The sequence below is a fragment of the Chelonia mydas genome, chromosome 1, assembly GCF_015237465.2.
Source record: "Chelonia mydas isolate rCheMyd1 chromosome 1, rCheMyd1.pri.v2, whole genome shotgun sequence".
NCBI classification, from domain to species: Eukaryota; Metazoa; Chordata; order Testudines; family Cheloniidae; genus Chelonia; species Chelonia mydas.
The window spans coordinates 193,000,871-193,022,858 of NC_057849.1; the positions used below are offsets into that span (position 1 = coordinate 193,000,871).

At 40.0% G+C, this 21,988-nt stretch overlaps 1 protein-coding gene across 8 annotated transcripts in view; it reads left to right on the forward strand.

Annotated features, from left to right (window-relative positions):
- SENP7 (SUMO specific peptidase 7) overlaps positions 1–21,988 on the forward strand; it is a 70,522-nt gene that overhangs the window by 35,420 nt on the left and 13,114 nt on the right. For 6 of the 8 annotated variants that reach the window (XM_037908027.2, XM_037908044.2, XM_043538572.1 and 3 more), the window contains 10 exons: positions 58–221; positions 5,966–6,287; positions 8,417–8,589; positions 9,257–9,403; positions 11,005–11,038; positions 11,917–12,099; positions 15,279–15,541; positions 16,606–16,742; positions 18,790–18,906; positions 20,430–20,549. In XM_037908027.2, coding sequence (XP_037763955.1) covers positions 58–221; positions 5,966–6,287; positions 8,417–8,589; positions 9,257–9,403; positions 11,005–11,038; positions 11,917–12,099; positions 15,279–15,541; positions 16,606–16,742; positions 18,790–18,906; positions 20,430–20,549 — 1,660 coding nt within the window. The remainder of the gene's footprint in view (positions 1–57; positions 222–5,965; positions 6,288–8,416; positions 8,590–9,256; positions 9,404–11,004; positions 11,039–11,916; positions 12,100–15,278; positions 15,542–16,605; positions 16,743–18,789; positions 18,907–20,429; positions 20,550–21,988) is intronic. The other 2 variants (XM_037908035.2, XM_043538571.1) reach the window with 2 other exon arrangements.

The following is a 21,988-nucleotide window of genomic DNA, read 5'->3' on the forward strand; positions in this document are numbered from 1 at the left end:
CCTATTAAGTCACTCTTCTTTTTTGTTGTTGTTTTTTTATTAAAATATTTGGTATAGAAAACAAGGAGAGTGATCAACAAGATAAAGAAAGCAAAATCTTGAACTCTCTTGGTTTGAGGGAAGCAAGTTGTCTGAATTCTGAGAAGAGGAAAAGAAGATTTAGTGGCCATTTTCCTGATCAGTGTAATGCATGTTCCCGTGGAAAAGTACCATCGTCATATGTAAGTAACAATTTTGTTGTGTTAGTGTTTTTTTGCTTTAATAGCAGCAACTAAATCCAAAGATTATACCAGCAGCTAGTAAATTGTCTTTAAAAGACATTATGTACCACCTGTTGGCTAAGTAGTGCTGTATCAAATCTTGATATCTTTTCTTCCATTCCCTTATAGCAACACACGAAGACCTTGACTCCGCAACATTTACATGAGTAACTCTACATATGTGAAAACAGCGAGGAGTCCTTGTGGTACTTTGGAGACTAATAAATTTATCTGGGCATAGGTTTTCTGGGCTAAAACCCACTTCATCAGATGCATGGAGTGGAACATACAGTAGGGAGGTATAAATACACAGCATACGAAAAGATGGGAGTTGTCTTACCAAGTGGGGGATCAGTGCTAACGAGCCAATTCAATTTAAGTTGGAAGCAGGCATTTCTCAACAGTTGACAAGAAGGAGTAGAAGTCACTTTTGTTGTGTTAATGAGGTCAGTGTAAACAAGGTTGCCCATTTCAAACAGTTGACACGAAGGTGTGAGTATTTAGCAAGGGGAAATTGTAATTATAAAAACTAATGAGGAGTACTTGTGGCACCTTAGAGATGAACAAATTGATTTAGTTTCTGTAGTGACCCAACCACTCCCAGTCTTTCTTCAGGCCTAATTTGATGGTGTCCAGTTTGCAAATTAATTCCAGTTCTGCAGTTTCTCATTGGAGTTTGTTTTTGAAGTTTTTTTTTGTTGAAGAATTGCCACTTTTAAGTCTGTTGTTGAGTGACCAGGGAGACTGAAGTGTTCTCCGACTGGGTTTTGAATGTTATAATTCCTGATGTCAGGTTTATGTCCATTTATTCTTTTGCGTAGAGACTGTCTGGATTGGCCAATGTACATGGCAGAGGGGCATTGCTGGCACATGATGGCATATATCACATTGGTAGATGTGCAGGTGAACGAGCCCCTGATAGTGTGGCTGATGTGGTTAGGTCCTGTGAGGGTGTCCCTTGAATAGATATGCGGACATTGTTGGCACCAGGTTTTGTTGCAGGGTTTGGTTCCTGGGTTAGTGTTTTTGTTGTGTGGTGTGTAGTTGCTGGTGAGTATTTGCTTCAGGTTCGGGGGCTGTCTGTAAGCGAGGACTGACCTGTCTCCCAAGGTCTGTGAGAGTGAGGGACTGTCCTTCAGGGTAGGTTGCAGATCCTTGATGATGCGTTGGAGAGGTTTTAGTTGGGGGCTGTAGGTGACGGCTAGTGGCGTTCTGTTACTTTCTTTGTTGCGCCTGTCTTGTAGTAAGTGACTTCTGGATACCCTTCTGGCTCTGTCAATCTGTTTCTTCCTTTCAGCAGGTGGGTATTGTAGTTGTAAGAACGCTTGATCGAGATCCTGTAGGTGTTTGTCTCCGTCTGAGGGATTGGAGCAAATGCAGTTGTATCTTAGGTCTTGGCTGTAGACAATGGATTGTGCAATGTGATCTGGATGAAAGCTGGAGGCATGTAGGTAGGAATAGCGGTCAGTAGGTTTCTGTTATAGGGTGGTGTTATGTGACCATCATTTATTAGCACTGTAGTGTCTAGGAAGTGGATCTCTTGTGTGGACTGGTCCAGGCTGAGGTTGATGGTGGGGTGGAAATTGTTGAAATCATGGTGGAATTCCTCAAGGGCCTCTTTCCCATGGGTCCAGATCATGAAGATGTCATCAGTGTAGCACAAGTAGAGTAGAGGCATTAGGGGATGAGAGCTGAGGAAGCGTTGTTCTAAGTCAGCCATAAAAATGTTGGCATACTGTGGGGCCATGCGGGTACCCTTAGCAGTCCAGGGCCGGAAGGGACAATTGTGATCATCTAGTCTGATCTTCTATATAACACAAACCATAGAACTTCCCCAAAATAACTCCTAGAGCGTATCTTTAAAAACAACATCCACTTCTGATTTAAACAGTGCCAATGATGGAGAATCCATCATGATCCTTGTTAAATGATTTTAATGGTTAATTTCTCGCTGTTAAAAGTATATACCTTATTTCCAGTCTGAACTTGTTTAACATCAACTTTCAGCAGTTGGATTGTGTTATACCTTTATCTGCTAGATTGATGATCCCATTATCAAATATTTGTTCCCCGGGTAGATCTTTATAAACTGTGATCAAGCCCCCTTTAACCGTCTTGTTGTTTTAGCTAAAAAGAATGAGATTCTTCTATCATTATAAGGCATGTTTTCCGTTCTTTTCATCATTCTGGTTGCTGTTCTCTGAATTCTCTCCAGCTTGTCAATATCCATCTTGAATTATGAACACCAGAATACTGGACACAGTGTTCCAGCAAAGGTTGCAACACAGCCAAATACAGAAGTAAAATAATGTCTGTGCTCCTACTTGAGATTCCCCTGTTTATGCATACGAGGATTTTATTAGCCCTTTTCGCCATAGCATCAGACTGCTGGGAACTCATGTTCAGTTGATTATCCACCACACTCAAATCTTACTCACTACTTTCCAGGATAGTCACTCATCCTGTATGTACGGCCTATATTCTTTGTTCCCACCATGTATAAATTGACACTTAGACTTATTAAAATGCATATTGTTTGCTTGCACCCAGCTTACCAAGCGATTCAGATCACTCTGTCAGTGACCTGTCCTGTTCATTATTTGCCACTCCCCCAATTTTTGTGTTGTCTGCAATCTTTATCAGTGATGAATTTTTGTTTTCTTCCACCTCACTGATAAAAAACGTTGTAGGGTAGGGCCAAGAACTAATCCCTGTGGGACCACATTAGACATACATGTGCTCAGTGATGATTGCTTGTTTACAGTCTCATTTTGAGACCTATCAGGTCGCCAGATATTAGTCCATCTAATGTGTGCCTGTAATGGGGTTCACTCACCACAAGAGTGCCTCCTTGTGACCAGGCGTGGTATACCGGTTTTCTTCCCTTTAGGCACCCCCTGCTGATGGTCACTCCATCGGTGTACTCATTCCTCTTCTCGTAATTCACAGTGCTGTCTCTTCACGACCCACCACTCCATCTAGTCACTATATAATGCCCCTTTCCAGGGTATTAAAGTTCCACCAGATCAGCTGTGTGGATGGTACCTCCAACAGTCCTCTGCCACTTTCCTGTGGCTGGTAGAGGAACCCAGGCCCTCCCTCTACACTGCATTCCAGCCCTGGAACCCTATGAACAGCAGTCAAGGTCTACACAGTCCCCATCCTTGCTGCTGCTTTCACTGGGCTTCTTCCTACCTGAACTTCTCAAGCTATTTTTCACCACAACTTCTCTGGGATTGACCCTGCTTCCGGGGCTAGGGTCCCAGGACTTAGAGCCCTGCGCGGATACAAAATTTATATCCCTGGGTATAAATCAATATCCACTGATCGAGCATGGGTGTACCACCCCCAACCCTGCCCACTGGGTCAGGCACCAGGCTCACCAACAGCTGTCCCTGGTCGCGCTAGTGTGTGCAAGTGGTTCACATGCTTTCAGATATGAGTCCCTTTCACACAACGTTCCGTGTCTCCTGCCCGGAGGCGTGTGAGCTGCTTGCACACACTAGCAGCACCAGGGACAGCTGCCAGTGAGCTTGGTTGTTTTCTCCATCCCCCACCCCACCCCCCGCTGGGCAGGGCTGGGGGCAGAACAGCCAAGCCAGAGGAGCTGCCAGCATGGGGTGCTATCTCCTGGGAGAGACAGCTCAACATGCTGCTGCTTTCACCATGCAATTCCTACAGCTCCGCGGATAGCAATTTGTATCCTAGGATGTCCGCATCTGTGGGTATATATTTTCTATCCGCACAAGGCTCTACTTATTCTCTACCCTGGTTTCCTCCTTCTTACCTCTCTGCTCCTAGAGAATGACTACAGACTCTCTCCCTGCAGCCCTCCTGCTACTACAAACTTCCTGTCTTTATAATTGTTTCCCAGCTTCTCCCCCAGCTGGGCTTCCATCAGCAATTACTCTTTATAAATCCCTGAACCTCCCAAGAGATGCAACTGTGTAGGTTAATTAGCCCTTTCTGGGCCACCTGAACCCCTTCAGGGCTGGTGTGGGGTGAGCCACCCCATCATAGTGCCAAGCTGATTTTGTATCATTCTAGTTTTTTAATCCATCATGTGTTACCAAGTCAAATGCCTTACAAAAGACTAACTATATTATATCAGTATTACTATCTTTATCAATCAAATGTAATCTCATCAGAAAAGCTATCAAGTTTGACAGGATCTATTTTCTTTAAACCGATGGTGATTGGTATTAATTATATTACCCTGAATTCTTTATTAATTGAGACCCATATCAGCCACTCCATAACGTTGCCTGGGATCGATGCCAGAGTGACAGGCCTGTAATTATCTGAGTGGTCCTGTTTACTTTTTTTAAACGTTGGCACAACCTTAGTTTTTTTTTCCAGTCCATTGGGACTGCCCCCATGTTCAAGACTAATTGAAAATCAACATTAATGGTCCAGTGAGCTCTTCAGCCAGCTCTTTCAAAACTCTTAGATGGAAGTTATTCAGACCAGCTTTTGATTTTAAAAATGTCTTACTTTTAGTAGCTGATATTTAACTCGATATTAGTGGAGTGGAAAGAGTGTTATATGATGACAGCATTTGTTTTTCCCCAAGTACAGAGCAGATATATTGAACACTTTTGCCTTTTGTGCATTATTATTAATTCCCCCATTTTTCTCTCATAATGGGCTAATACTCTTAGGATTTTTTATGTTTCTGATATACTTTAAATATCACCTCCTTATTGTCCAGTTTGAATTTGTGTGACTACTCAGGTATGTAGAGTTAGTTGTGTAAGTGTTTCCAGCATTGGTGCCTAAGTAGCAGAATGTATTGGTGTGCTAATTTTCCTCTTTCACTGTTTTTTTCATTTCCAAAATTACTTTTTTTTTTCCCCCCTCATTTCAGTTTTAACCCTTTTTATTGTAATCTAAAATGCTAAACCATGGCTTAAAGTGTGCTTTGGAACCATTAATTATTGTTGCACTGCAAAGCACTAAGCTAATTAAAGCATAAATTCAGTAACATAGCTTCCTTCAGTGATAGAAGAGAATAAACCATAACCTTTAAATATATTAAAATTATGAACTGCAAGTCGGTTATTGGAGTCCTGGAGATGATAGTTTATTCTGATCAGTTGTTAAGCAAGGGAAAAAAGGGGTAAAGGAATTCAATTTGAGAAACTGAACTTGCAGAAGGTAAGAGCAGAGTCCAATACAAATCATCTGTGTTCAAGCACCTGCATGCTCCAATGATAGGTGCTCTGTAAGCACTTACTCCAAAGCCCCTTGCAGTCAGTGAATAGACTGTCATTGACTTCAGTGGGCTTTGGATCAGGCCCTGAACTCCCAATGGGCTGAATCTGAGAGTTGTTCAATACCCCCAACTCTGCTTTTGATAGGCAACGAGCACTTCTAACTCCCATCTGTGGCAGCCCATGGGGCAGCTGCCAAAAGGTTAGACACTGGTTTCTTGTTCAGTTTGAAAATAATCATGGTCAGAAAGGTGGTTCTCTGCTTACGATATATCAAGTAAACATTCTGCATTGTCATAAGATGGGGGAAGAAGAATTAACCCCATTCTGAGTCCTAAACTTAGCTCCGTCTGAAATGTTAAGCAACATCTCTTTTACCTTGCTAGCTGTGTAAGTCAGTGGTCACAGAGCTCAGTCATCTCAGCAAGGTCAGGAAACAAATGTATGTTTCGGACCCCAGAAAAGATTAAATCTTTGATTTTTGTTTTCTAGAAAGAACGAAGGATAATTTCAACCCAGGGCCACAGATCTGGCCTGATTCAGGAAAACGTTTCCCTGGTTGTAGAGGCAGAATGTAAAGAAACATCCATCCCTGACCATTTGGAACCAGCTTTCAGCTGTGCAAAGGAACACTGCTCAGAGCATCCTCCCAGGAGTTCATTGCAGAAGCAGTATTCTACCACCAGTGAGGATGTGAGGATTTCCCCGCTAGTTGGCACTTCTGGTAAACCAAAGATGGGCATGTCAGAGTATCTGAGCAAGTTGCGCAGCAGAATCTCCGAGGGCAATCAGACATTTGTTTCAGCTGAGCCAAGTATGTAATATATCTGTTAGTTACATTTATTCATCTTTTTAGAAACTTAGAAGAGGCAGGCATGACTTACTAATGTAAATACTTGAAGTAGAATATATGGATCAGAGATCACAGTATCACTAAAGCATTGCACAAATCTCAGAACAGTGCATGATGTGTATTATTGCAATGGATGGTCTTGAAGTTATGGAACAGCATTAGGGAGATGGAATTTCTGGGTTCTGTTCCTTATTCTGCATCTAACTCGTGTGACATTGGGCAAGTTACTCTGCTTGTTTCTGAGCTTTAAAATGAGAGAAATATTTAGCTACCTTAAGGAGGTGTGTTGTGGCTTAATTCGTTAATGCCTGAAAATTGCTTTGAGATCTTTTGGTAAAAGGTTCTATACAAATATAAAATCATATAAATGTAAGACTGGCAGGGACCTCGATAGGTCACCTAATCTAGCTTCCTGCACAGAGGCAAGACCAAATATATCTGGACCATCCCTGAGAGGTGTTTGTCTAACCTGTTAATAAAAACCTCCAATGTTGGGTATTTCTCAGTGCTTCTTCCAATGTTTAACTATCCTTATAGTTTCAAAGATTTTCCGAATATATTAACCTTAATATCTTAGCTTCGTAATATTTTTATTTTACCTAAATCTCACTTAATGCAGATTACGCCCATTGCTTCTTGTCCTACCTTCAGTGGACATGGAGAACAATTGATCACCTTCCTTTTTACTACAGCCATTAACATATTTGAAGATTATAATCAGGTCCCCCATCAGTCTTCCTTTCTCAAGATTAAGCATGCCCAGTTTTTTAACCTTTCCTCATAGGTCAGGTTTTCTAAAGCTCTTATCATTTTTGTAGCTCTCCTCTGGACTCTCTCCAGTTTATCCACATCTTTCCTGAAGTGTGTGCCCAGCATTGGACACAGTACTTCAGCTATGTCCTAACGAGCGCTGTGTAGAGCTAGACAGTTACTTCCTGTATCTTAGCTTTGACATTTCTGTTAATACACCTCAGAATTGTATTAGCCTTTTTCTAAACTACATCACATTGTTGGCTCATACTAAGTTTGTGATCCCTGATACCCAGATCCTTTTCAACAGTACTACTGCCTCACCAGTTATTCCTCATTTGATTTTTCCTTCCTAACAGTAGTATTTTGCACTTGTCTTTATTTAATTTCATCTTGTTAATTTCACACCAATTCTCCAATTTGTCAAGATCATTTTGTATACTAATTCTTTCCTCCAAAGAGCTTGCAATGCTTCCCAGCTTGGTATTATCCACAAACTTTATAAGCGTACTCTCCACTCCATTAGCCAAGTCATTAATGAAAATATTGAATAGTACCAGATGCAGAACAGACCCCTGTGAGGCCCCACTAAATAAATCCTCCCAGTTTGACAGCGAACCATTGATAACTATTCTCTGAGTGTGGTTTTTCAGCCAGTTATGCACCCACCTTATAGTACTTTCATCTAGACCGCATTTTGCTAGTTTGCTTATGAGAGTGTCATGTGGGACTGTGTCAGAAACCTTACTAAAATCAAGATATATCACATCTACAGCTTCGCCCCATCTACTAGACCAGTAATCTTGTTGAAAATAAGCGTGTGCGTGTGTATAAAAATCATATTGGAGTGAGTAAAGGATACAGTGTCAACCTTAATTTTGAATCTCCTTGATTTTGTGATCATTTAAGTCAGAACCATAGTGTTGCATTAAATCTAAGCTTATTTTATTCAGTGTCCTTTTTGGTGTTTCATTCTCCTGCCCTCCCTCGTATCCCTGCAGCTGTACATTAACATATTTTTAGCTGAAGACTGGGTGGAACTCTTAGGAGCCTGTAAATGCCACTCTTAAATTAGCCAGTAGGGGTTGTGCAGAGCAATGGAGGTCAGTCTGCATTATAGAAGTTTCTTTGCAGTCTTCTCTGCCCCTTCCAAGCCAATGAGAGAGACATACACACACAAACATAAGTGTATGTATGAATGTATGTAACGTGGATTGCTTACATGGTAGTGCATAGTTCAGCCCCAGGTCTACCAAGTCAGCGTAACTTCCTGTTTAATGGGGTTTAATTAAAATTTATTCTTAAATCTGAGTCTTATAAAAATGGATTTTCCTCTTTAGTTGTTCTTTCCAGCGACGATGAAGGATCTTCTGAACCAAAAGACCCAGAAAAGCTGGATCTGCAGCCTGTGCATGATGACACAACTGACAACAAAGAAACAGAGCAAGAGCCTGAGTTACCTTTGGCAGAAGAGCTATTGCAAGATGTAACTGAAGATGAAGAGCAGCTCTGTGTAAGCTCAAAAGCTTCTCTCTCACCAACACAAGATGATCCAAAAAGTATTACGCACCCACCTTGTTTCTCTAATGTCCAGGGACTGACACAGCTACAATAACATATGCTAAACCTACTCGTTTCCCTTTGGCCTAAAAATGGGATTTGAATCTAAAACTCATGGTAAAAGGAAGTTCAGTAACTCACTGACCAATCATATACCACTGGGTTTTGTGTTGCTGTATTCAGTCTAACTCTGGTGCATCCCTGCATGTAGTTTTGTACCGAGTTAGAAGACACATTGCTTGTCTTTTCCTATAGATGAAGTATTGCAACATGTCTTGAATGTTGGTTTTAAGTTGGAATGTGTAGGTTTGATGTGGGAAAAGGGATATTTGCTGCTGCTATACTGTATGGGTCTGCTTTTGTGTTAGATCAGTTTGCAAAGAGATGGAGCTGAAAGAGCACTGTTATATTTTGACGAAGTGGCACAAACTAGGAAGAGAGAGTTGCCTCTCATCCCTTGAGGGGATAAACTCCAGAACTCATTCCTTAGTAATAATAACGTATGCATCTTGTAATATGGAAAACCTGTTTGAAAAATAACTCATAGGGGGAAATTACCTTGAGGTTAGGGCTAAAACGCTCACTCCAAGCACTGTATTAAAATATTTCTAATTATATAGGTTTCAGCTGAACCACTTGAAGATAACTCTTCCACAGACTTACCTTCCTGTAACACATCCAATAAACAGATGGAGCCAGCACTGGATATTAAGATTACTACGCTGTATATAGGAAACATAAAAGGAACGTCAACAGGTTGTGTTTTGGTGAGTTGACTTATTATTACTGTGATGGGACTTTTATTTTTATTTGTAAAGCCAAATAGTTCCACATTTACAAATAGTTTTATTTGTAAAGCCAAGTTCCACATATTATGAATAAACTTCAAAGGATGAAAAGCCCTGAAAGAAGACGGATAACTCTGAAATTAAACCTGCCCCCTTCCTACCAGTTGTTTTGATCAAGAGGTGTCCATGTAACTCATCACCTCCTATCTGTTGTACTGATATGTTCCATTCAGTGAGCTGCAAGGCTGTTGATGTTTTCCAAGGAATCCATGCTCTGAAGTTTTCAGAAAGCAAGATTTATATGAGTAGGCAGGGTACTTACATTCTCAATCATAAATCAAACTGGGACAATTTTTTAAAATCACAGCGGGAAAGCAAAAACTGGCCTGGTCAGACATAGCATCTCTTGAAACCAAGAGCATTGGTGTTTTACTGGAATACTGCAGATCTTACAACAAAGTAACCCTTAATGTTTGTATTCCAGATGGACAGTGTGCTCCAAACTTCTCATTTAAAGATATGCGCTCTATATCATAGTTTTAAAACAAAGGGCATTAAAACAGCACCAAAATCTTAGTATGGACAGAGGGGGCAGCATACATATCATGTTATGAAAAATATAAACCAAGAAACAGATTAAACCATAGCCCAGGTATGTTACGAAGTGTTGGGATTTCCGCAACTCCCAGACCAGACTCAGTGTACATACTGCAATTAAAAAAAATCAGAGTTTTTGTTTGGACACACTTTTCAGTTCTGATTTATAGATTCATACTTCAAGGTATTTCTTAGTAATAATTTCATCTGTTCCCATTGCTAGTGTTCCCTGTGAAACAGATTCGCATACAGTAATAAAATGTATCATTAAAGTCTAATGAAATAAAGACTTGCCAAAATCATTCGAACCATAATTTGTGACTTCCATAGAATCAGTATCAATAGCCGGAATTTAAAATTTTTATCTTAACAGTTTAATTCTTAGCCTTTAGATTGGTAAGGAGAGGGAAAAGTGAAGACTAAGTATAGAGGATAATCTTAGTTTAAAATGACCACAGGCGGAGTATTTCTTCAACTAGATTTTTTTATGTATAGTTTCCACATATTCTGTCAGTAGATTTGACTTCTTGCCCTAAGATGCATGTAAGATGCAGAACTGTACCACCACGTGATTGCTAATACAAAAGTTCTTAAATTATTTGTATAAGACAACTGCCAAAATGGTTGTTTCTTTAGGCTCCTGTATTCATATTTACGGATCTACTTAAAAGTGACCAGGTTTTTAGGGGAGCTGGCCCTCTCGCTAGCTACCATTGACTCCAGGGAGATTTGAGATGCTGAAGCATCTCTGAAAATCAGATCGGAGTTATTTAGATGCCTTAGTATGGATTTAGGAGCCTAACATTAGGCACCCTGGTCAAAAAAATTTTGGCCTATGTTCTTAAATCAAATATTTTTTCTCTCAGCTTATTCAGCTGAGCAGAAAGAGGAATGTACAGAAAATAAATGTGTGCTATTTAATTGTTTTGAGCAATAATGTTGAAAAATAAACTAATTTTTACTGTTTTAATTTTTCCTTTAAGTTTACTACAAGGTATATTAAGATCCCATTTCAAGGTAAGATACTATATTGCATCATGTCCACCTCTTAACAAAACCATACGCAAAACACTAACACGTTTTCTATGAAAACATTTTGTATAACTTACTGTTCTGCAAGCACTTTCCCTCCTTAATTGTTTTCAATATGGCATTTAGACCAAAGTGAGGGAGTTCTTATGTTACAGTAATTAATAGCTTAGTAACTTTTAACTATTTCAGTAGCATCTGTGATATTTATAATGAGTCCATCACTGTTATATCTTGGGCCTTGATCTTGCAAAGACTTAAGCAGCATGTGCTTAATTTTAAAAGCAAGTAGTTTCATTGAAGTAAAAGGGACTGGACATGTACTTGAAGTTAAGCATACGCATAAATTTTTGCAGTCCAAGTGAAATGTTACATGTTAGAGTTGAAGGAAATTCCTTAATTAACTAACGATAAGGAAGTATAAACCAATATTTTAATGTTAAGTCAACTGTTCAGAGTATTATAACTTAATGAGCGTATAACCACTACTCATTGGGAAGTGTTACTCTGCCATTCTTAATTGATGACAGATGAATTGACTGAAAGAAGGGGAGTAGGTTTCTGACACAATTAAATTTAAACTTAATAGGTAGAGAATTAATATAACTACAATTATTCTTAGGGAAAATGAGTTAGAACTTTTATAAACAACCCCATTTTGTGCAGTTGTGCTTTCGTATTACAATTTTGTAACTGTCTGTTTAGAGTGCAAGTCTTAGAAGAGTAGTTGTCTTCATATACTACTCATGCTGCACAAGTTGGATACAATGGCATTTGACTTTTATTTTGTGTGTCTTAATATGCAGTATATTTGTGTGTGTATCTCGGTGGTAAGGTCTGCTTATTTTAAACCCGGTTTCCTACAGTGGCTCCTAATAAGAACATAGAGTTGTCAGTGGATACCATACACCTAAGAAAGTTCGGCCTGTGGAGGAATAACGAAGATTGTCACTCTTCAAGGACTAGCACTTTCATTTTCCTTTGGCTGTCTGCAGACTATGTAGAAAAGATCGAAACCCAATTAGAAAAGTCTGTTTTAAGCAAGCCATGTGAGTATATGATAGGGCTATTCACTGGCCCCTTTAAGACATTATGAAAAAAATGTGATTGCTATATATAAGCATGCAATCAGGTGGCTATTTCAGATTTTAAATTTGAGAAACAGGAGACCATTAATTATTTAAAGGTAAAAAGTGGTCAGTTTTGCTTTCTCAAAATTCGTCTGTTTAGTTGGCTTTCCTTAAAAGGGGAAGTAAAGTTAACCTAATGTAATGCAAAAATTCAACAAATTAATGGTAGTCTAAAGCTCAGTGAAGTTGATGGGAAATTGTGTGAAAAGTACAGAAATGAACTTTGAACTGTGCAACATTCTATTCTGCAAATGGCTGGTGTGATAGTGTGCTCAGAAGGCCAGGCAGCCAACTGGTTAGCAACCTGACTTTTGGCCCCTTTATTCTCTGACCAGGTGGTAGAGGTGTCTGGTTCTATCACCTGAGACTGGAAAACTTCTGGCCTCCACTTGCCTCTGGGTCTCAGCCTGTAAGGGAGTATGGTAGGGGGTCCTGGGCCATGTGTGAAGCAACATCAACAGGGTCCTCCTGGCAGAGTCCAAGTCTGCTGCCTTGAGCTACTTCCTACTTATGTCTCTTCAGTTTGGGGCAAGGCCCCTATAATCCAAACAATTTCTAGTGGCTCACCTGGAGTAACACCGACTTGTGGACCTTTTGTGGCATCAGATCCCTCTGAGTGGGGGCAGATGTAAGGCTGGAGTGTCCTAGTCCCACAATGTCTTTTACATTCAAATCATAACCATTCACTCACTGCTAGATGCTCTCTAGTCTCCTCAACAGTATCTCTTGGTCAGGGACACAGTGCTTCTCCCCCAGTGGCTGTCAGGCTTGTATTGAAGCTCCCCTCATGAAGAGGCAGAGCTACCCCTTGCCTCTCTTTGCTGGTCAACCCTGAAATGAGCCAGGTTCTCTCTCTCCTTCCCCCTCTAGGCCTGTCATTGGCTGTAGGTATGTGGGGGCTAGCTGGACCTATACACTCTCTTTAACCCATTTTCTGCTGGTGGGAGGTTTCTCTGCTCTATCACAGATGGCTTTCAAAATCAGGCTGACTATAATAAGTATCTCTTTAAGAGCAGGTATGGTGTTCTCCAGGGATTCTATCTTCTGATGGTGAATGTGCAAGAAGAATATCTTGGAAGGCAGCAGGAGATGTATTGAATCTTCAAAAATGATGCTGTAACACTGTGGTGCAGTCTTGTTGGATAAAATAGAAAAATCCCATGAGGTCAAATGCAGATAGATTATTTAACTTGTTTATACAGTCTTTTGGGCAGAGATTGTCTTTGTTTTGTAAAGCACTGAACACATCTGTAATGCCATGTAAGAAATAATGTGGGGATATAATTCTCCTTCATACATTCAGAGACCTTATAAATTAGGCAGGAATGAGGTAATAATTTGTCTGATATACCAACTCTGACTTGGAGATGATGAATCACATTACTGTTGCTAAAAGAGAGAAAATAGGAAACAGGACGAAAATCAATAATTGAAGTGACACAGAGAATCTCTCACGACTGGTCTGAGCCCACAATATTTTGACTCATAAATGAGCAACCGCATGACCTATGCTGACGTGAGGAATTCACTGAAGTGCTAAAGCGGCGCAGCTGCAGCGGTGCCACTGTGTCGCTGTAGTGTTTTATGTATAGAGGTACCCAGAGGGCTCTGGGACCCTGCAAGGTGGGAGGGTCCCAGAGTTCAGGCTCCAGCTCAAGCCCAGAAGCCTACACTGCAGTTAAACAGCTCTGCAGTCCAAGTCCCCCAAGCCCGAGTCAGTTGGCATGGGCCAGCCACGGATTTTTAATTGCAGTGTAAACATACTCTTACAGAGACAAGTTGGGTGAGGTAATGTCTTTTACTGGACCAGTGTCTTGGTGAGAGACAAGCTTTCGAGCTACACAAAGCTCTTCTCGGAAACATAATGTCACAGCTAATAGAAGGTGGAACAGATTATTTAGCATAAGTCATTAACACATATTTCAAGGGGCCATTCAAGGTGAAGTGGCCCGATAACATCCCTCCAGTCATGGGGGAAGGAAGGAGGAGGGAGGGAAGCACCATGGGGGGGAAGGTTGTTAGTGGGATAGATAGTTGTAATAAGCCATAAATCTAGTTTCTCCCTTCAGTTCATGATTTTTAGTGTCCAGTAAAGTTACGAATTTAAGCTCCCAGGCTCATCTTTTGAAGGTGTTGTGCAGCTTTCCTTTGAGAATGAGGACTGAGAGGTCAGATAGAGAGTGATTGCTTTGTGAAAAGTTTCAGAGTAGCAGCCATGTTAGTCTGTATTCGCAAAAAGAAAAGGAGTACTTGTGGCACCTTAGAGACTAACCAATTTATTTGAGCTACAGCTCACTTCATCGGATGCATTCAGTGGAAAATACTCCTGTGAAAATACACTTGTGAAAAGTGTTCACCTGTAGGTGAAACGGTGTTCTTGTCTCATCGTTTTGCTGTGTGAGTTCATTTGAGAGCATAGTGATTGTCTGGTTTCACCCACATAAGTGTTGTTGGGGCATTTAGTGCACTGGATGAGGTATAAACCACATGTTGTGATAGGCATGGGTAGGACTCCTGGATCTTGAAGGATGTGTTATGTGGAGAGTTGATCATCATAACAGTGGAGATACGTCTGCAGCTTTTGCATTTGTTCTGGCAAGGTCTGGTGCTGCTTTGAGTTGGTGTGTCCTGGTTTGTGGGTAGCTTGTTTCTGATGAGGAGGGTTGGGGGTTGTTTGAAGGCCAGAAGAGGGGATTCAGGAAAGATTTCTTTCAGGATGTAGTCCCCATCGAGTACAGGTTGTAAATGAGTTATGCATTCGTGATGACCAGCTCTAGAAATTAAGGCTAAATCCTCAGGGAATTCAGATGCATTGAAATTAGTGGTAAATGTAAGCCTAATCCAGTAGGCAGTTGTGAATATCAGCCCAAATTATTTTGAGGCATTATTGTTTAATAGTAAACCTTCAGGAAGCACTATTAGGTTTTTTTATGCTTCTCTGTTTTGTGCCTGTTAAATTTAATTTAAAACTTTTGAAATGTAAATTATAACTTCTTTCAACAAATCAGTGCTGTGATCTGACAATTATAGTCTATGCAACTGTTGCTGAAGTTGTCTCGTCAGTCTCAGTTAATGCTCTGCCTTTTTTCTTCTGACAGCCAAATCTAGCGAATTTGTTTTCCTTGAACTCTTCCAACCACTCACGGAAAGAGAACAGATTAAGCTGAATGAGGTGATTGCGGAAGTGAGGAAGAAAAACAGGTCCCCAGATCTCTCTGACTACTTGTCTTGGAAGCAGGCATTACCTTTGTTTAAGGACTTGTCACCTGAGGAAAGCTCCTTTATGAATTGTTGCCAGGCTTCATTTCAGCAGCAGATGCAGAAGAGCAGCACTCCAGTTCTTGTGAATCCCCTACCTCAGGTTAATAAATGACTCTCAAATGATTCATTGGAGTCAAGTCACTTACTGCCAGTAGAGAAATCAAGCCATTTTCAATTACTCACAGAAAATAAAAGTATCTGTATCCATAGTTAAGAATCAATAACGTTTGTTAGTGTATCCTTCATAATGAGGCAATAATTACATTCTGCATTAAATGCTGGATTGTCCCCTGTTAGGGTGCACAGGAGGAGGGTTCAAGGGGCCCTCTGCCATTGTACAAAACCTGTGCAAGAGCCAGCCAGAACCATGGTTCTTGCATTCAGAGAAGCACAAGGATCCCATTCCCGCCTTCTGCTTCTAGGTGTGCAAGCCATTGTAGGGCACTGGATGTATTGCACAGTCTGGCCCTGATATGCGTCTCTTCGAGGGGAAAATTGGAAGCTGAAAGTATGAAACTGACCAATTCCCCAAATGTCAAAAATCAGAAACATTTGTTCTATTCAGTAACAGTATTGGTATAGGAAGGGTGGGTTGGTCTGAGTACAAAACTAGAAGCCAAGAATTCATCTGTTTTGCTCCCTGCTTTTGTGATAGCTCTGTAGTCTTTGCCAAGTCACTAAAGGCTTGATGTGCCCAATAACTGCAGCTCCCATTGAAACCAATGGGGTACTCGGCACCTCTGACATTCCAGCCTTATCTTTTCTGCTTCTATTTCCTTTTCAAAAAGGTGAGGATAATACTGCCCAATTCACATGGCTGACTAATGTTTGTAAACCATTCTGAAGAGAAAAATGCTGTGTAGGTGTCACCTGTCGTTGTTTATATATGTGCTTTGGCTCACAGGTGCATTTACCACTGAACTGCTTAATGTTGCATGTAAGTGTTAAGTTCTCTTTTTGCTAGCCAGCAGGTAGGTTTTGGCAGGAGGAGAAAGGGGACAAAATATGAAGATTTAATGAATAATGAATGAACTGAATAATAAATGAAGATTTATTGTAGATAGCAAGATGTACTTAGGTTTGTTTTACTTCTAGCCTTTGCTGTGTGTTCACTTGTGTATAAAGATGATTTTTTTGTTTAGGTTTTTTTTTTCTTTTCACCAGCAGGAACCAAAAGCAAATGTCACCAAGCCAAGTTATGCTCTGTTGCAGAAGCAAAATGGTGGTTGTTATTCCATTTCTCTGTCATCTAAGTCAGATGATGAGTGGAAAGAAATAAGGGAAACTGGACCAGTTCAGAAGTATGTATGCTTTATTTATATGAGCAGTTAAGAAAAAATCCCATGATTGCAAATTACATAAGTAAATAGCTGGAATAAATTAATGACTTAATTAATATTTGTAAATCACTTTTGAGATTTTTGGGTGAAAGGTGCATGTGGTACCCAATTAACAGTATTTTATTTTGATTTATTTAGTCCAAACTTTAAATAAGATATTTCAAACTATAAGTCTTAATACAACATCTCTTCTTTTTCAAGATTTCATCCTTTTTCTTCCCAGGCTTTCAGCCTGTGACTCATGCTAATATCCCAACTCAATTTAAAACCATAGTTCACCAACATCTAACGTGGGCCAGTATTCCTACACACACTTCATTTTAGCTGAAAATTTTACACTGTTTTGTTTTTGTATGAGAGATTAAAAGCAGAAATACTCAGTACACCGTTCAAATCAGGTAGCATGAGTATTGGCCTGGAAACGAGTTTTTACATTGTAAATGTTAACTGCAGAGCTGAACCTTCAGCTGGTGTAAATAATGATGTAAATGACATCAGTGCTGATTTAAATCACCTGAGAATCTGTCTTGTATCTTTCCCCACTTAACACAGTCAAATATTATCAAATATTTAACAAATATTTATTTAAAAATAATGTCCTTAGATTATCAGTGTACCATGTCCGTAGGTGGAAGACATGTAGATCCTCTTATTAGTATTATTTGAGAGAGTAATGGCGAAATGTTTCAAGTTCAGAACTGTGCTGAGTTACTGACCAATGAGAAACTGCTGAGCTTGAATTAATATGCAAACTAGATATCATTAACTTGGGTTTGAATAGAGACTGGGAGTGGCTGGGTCATTACACATATTGAATCTATTTCCTTAAGTTAAGGATCCTCACACCTTCTTGTCAACTGTCTAAATGGGTCATCTTGATTATCACTACAAAAGTTTTTTTCTCCTGCTGATAATAGCTCATCTTAATTAATTAGCCTCTTACAGTTTGTATGGCAACTTCACCTTCTCTGTATGTGTGTATGTGTAAATATATCTTCATATATATCTTCTTACTATATGTTCCATTCTATGCATCCAATGAAGTCAGCTGTAGCTCACGAAAGCTTATGCTTTAATAAATTTGTTAGTCTCTAAGGTGCCACAAGTACTCCTGTTCTTTTTGATCATACACTGTACATCTGGGTTAATGGCGAGTTTAGAAAGCCACTGTTTTAACAGCTTTTATAGAAAGCTGCTGAAATCTGAGACACGCCTGCCATATGCTTTTTACATAAGGGACAAGATTTTATAGATGGCTTTAGTTACATACAAAACCAGAATACCGATACTTCTTTTCCCCTGATTTTTTTGAAATGGTCAGTTTCAGTCATTTCTGTGTATTATTGACTCAGGTTTTGCAGTGTTACATTATGTGCAGTATTACTGTAGCAGTGCAAATACTCAATTTTGCACAGGTATGATGGAATTATATTGGTACTCTGTTCCTAACACTAAGTGTTTAATTAGAGTCACTGTGAAAGTACATAGAGTGAGCAAAAGTGCTCTCATTCTGTTAGAACATTTCCATGAATGTGGTCATTCTAATTTCCTGTTATTTCATCGTTCCCTTTCAAAACATGTGTGTGTTTAAGTTCTTGATAATTTTCTGCCAAATGCTGCCCACTTTGAGTTGATCACAAAGATCTTGGATGCATATATTGGAATCCAGAGCAATGGTTAATGTGTCAGGCTCAAACAATGAAGAAAAGGTGGAGGTTTGTCAGGTTTTCATGAAGTGGGAACTTCATAGTAGCTGTGTGAAGAGATGGGAGCGAGGATAACTAGACAAGTAGAATCATTTATATCTTAGTAGCCCGTCAATACATCTGCTTGAACTAGCATAAAACACAGTCCATAAAGATTTTTGCTTAGATAATGTACATCTATGAATCTCCGTAGTATTGTTTCACCACCTTCTGAAGTATAATTTCATGGGCATTAGGAATTTTTTGTAAGTGACTTGTTAAACTATAGCTCATCTTGTTATAACATCACTTTTGCTTTCTAGTTTGATTGTTTATCCTGCCCCACCCACAAAAGGAGGACTGGGTGTCACAAGAGAGGATCTAGAGTGTCTAGAGTATGGAGAATTCCTCAATGATGTCATCATTGACTTCTATCTTAAGTAAGTAATAAAAGGGAGGAATAAGAATCATTTTGATGTTAATTTATTTTTGACTGAAACCTAAAATGGTGATCTCTAAACAGACTGTGGTGATTACAATAGAGCAAAGACTTGGCCTAGTTCCAATTTTGGCTGTTATTTTTAGCCTGTCTATATTCCCCTGCAGTTAAAGTTGGCTGGATTTTATTCTGAGTTCTCCCAAAAGATACTGTTGTATACTCTAGATAGAGCAAAATAGCTGCAGTGTTTCCACTCCAGAAATGAATGTACTTTCATTGTGAGTGAAGTAGGGTTGTCAGGTGCCTGATTTGCTACCAGAAAGTCTGGTCGAAAAGGGGACCTGGTGACTCCGGTCCGCACTGCTGACCAGGCCATTAAAAGTCCAGTCAGCGGCACAGCAGGGCTAAGGCAGGCTCCCTGCCTGCCTTGGCTCCTCATGACTCTTGGAAGCAGCGGCATGTCCCCCCTTCGGCTCCTAGACATACAGGCAGCCAGGGGTCTCCACGTGCTGCACCCGCCCCAAGCGTCAGCTCTGCAGCTCTCATTGGCTGGGAACTGCGCCTCACCCCAGCCCTGATCTCTCTCTCACCCTCCAAACCTTCGGCCCCAGCCTGGAGCACCCTCCTGCACCCCATACACCTCATCCCCAGCCCCACCCCAGAGTCTGTACCCCCCAGCCGGAGGTTCCAGCTTCCAGGAATTGTTAATGGGAGTGTGGGCTTTTATGCATCCTGCCACCTTTCAGGAGCTATCTGAAATGGAGCAATGCTTTACAAAGCCCACATTGCCTTCTGCCATTTTTTCTGGAGTATCCTGAAGTGCTGACTCAAACCTGAGCAGAATCGTGGTCATCTGCAGAGCATGTTCAAGGCTCACCTTTGTTTGTTTTATGAAAGTTTTGCTGCAGTAACTGTAAGCGAGAGCATTGCAATCAAAAATTTCTAACCCGCGGGGAACCAAAGCATAGCACCACGTGAATCTTTTGATACACAGGGCTTTGCTGAAGAATAGTATTCTCTGATAAACTAAAAATAAATTCTGCAGCAGGGTACCTGGATTCTGCAATTTTAAAAATTGAAGGGTTTTACTTAATGAATTAACTATGAAATTAAATAATACAATTGTAATGACAATACACACCTGTAACCTGTTGTTTCATAGTCTTTGCAGGCTTGTTTTACAGTTGGTTCATGTTTTCAAGCTTATTTTAATAGAAACATAATTATTTAAATATGAAAGGATTGATTCTGGAGTACAGATCTCAGACAGAGGGTGGATTCAGTGGGGCTGTGCTCTTAATAACTGTGTTTGGCACTTAGATACTAAAGTGATAACCATCCATACACAATTAAAATAAGTTAGATAGAAAATTTTGACATGGCTAGCAGCTATAAAGATAACTGATTACAAAATGTAAGATAACCCTGATGTATTTTAATATTTTTGTGAAGATTATGTTGTCGAGGGGGGAAGGTAATTTCCACATAAAGAGTAAAAAGCTGCAATTGTTGTTTTTTCGGTAGATATCTCTTGTTGGAGAAAGCACCAAAGCAGCTTGCTGAGCGTTCGCATATTTTTAGCAGCTTCTTCTATAAGTGCCTGACCAGGACAGGAAAAAACTCTGAAGAAGATCCCAAACTGTCGTAAGTTCACTTCCAGATGCCATAATGTCACTGTTTACAAGTAAAGGATTTTTTACATTAACAGACAAGTACTGACAGTCATGGTTTTAATTAGAAGGGGGAAGAAACAAATTAGTAATATACATTGTTCTCCATGGATCACGCATAATCTTCAGTAAAGTGTCCTTTGGCATGTAGTATTCTGAGTGTTCTCAGATCTTCCAGATATGCCTCAAGTCACAGTTTAGGTTTGCAGTCATAGAATGGTAAAGGTGGATTTTATTAAAGTTTGTCTGTGATGGACATTTGATTGTAAATACAAACAATGCTTTCGCTTTCCTCCAGATTCTTTTTCTGGGTCTAGAATTTAATATGTCTTCACTTAGTTTGATTACCTTTCTGTTGAAGATTCATGCAATTTTGCAAGAAGGACCTCCTTTTTTTTTATTGTTCTTTTTAAGCATAGCACATATAGCTACTCCCTTTATTTATTAAGTTCATGTGGTAATCACATGTTTTTTTTGCGAGAGAAGATTTCATATTGTGTAAGAGCAGTTCTCTGATACGGAGTCAGATTCTTTCCTGAGAAGTCAAGGTCTCTGAAATTTGCTGTACCTTGTTCATTGAGGATGAAATTAATCTCTCCTAACACACAGCAACTTGACTATTTTGTGTGTAGGTGTAACTTCCTTCCTCCCCAGATCCTAGGCTGACTGGAAGGCTGCAGTGTAGTCTCTTCACAGGTACTGTTCCTGCCTATGGATTTTAATAGGACCCCTTCCCACTGCATGCTTCCTGTGCTCATTTTGAGCTGCACAGTAGTGGATCCTATAGCCCCTCCCCTAACCTGCCCCCAAACCTTCTCTTTATGTTGGTCTATGCAGAGCCAGCACAGAAACATGCAGGGGGTGCAGAATTATTCCATCCTCTTCCTCAGCACTTTGTCCATACCTTTGCACAGACACTGCCACAGTTCAGGTTGTAATAATACAGATGGCTTCTGGAACAGGGTGTATTTCACTCAAAGTTGACTAATGTGTAGCACTTTACAAATCACTCAGTAGTTTTCACATCATCCTATGCTAAATTAGAAAACGTGAAAACTAAGTTTTGATTTCCTGAAGATTTTTTGACAGTCTCCCTTAAAAATGGAACTATATTTTTTCACTGTAAATTGGAGAGGAAATATGGTTTAGTAGTTCAAACACAGAACCAGGAGAGATCTGCATTCTATTCCTAGCTCTTCCACAATGTGTGATCTTGTGCAAAGCCCTTAAACTCGGTTCCTTAGATTTTTGTCTCTGTAAGATAGGGTTAGTCAATAATGCTGGTCTTCAAAAGGGGCGTTGTGAGGTTTAGTTCATGAATGTTTGTTTGTAAATCATTGAAGATCCTTGGTTAGAAATTGTTACAGAAGACTAATATCAGCATCTTCCATGGCCAATTACTTAGTGCAGGAG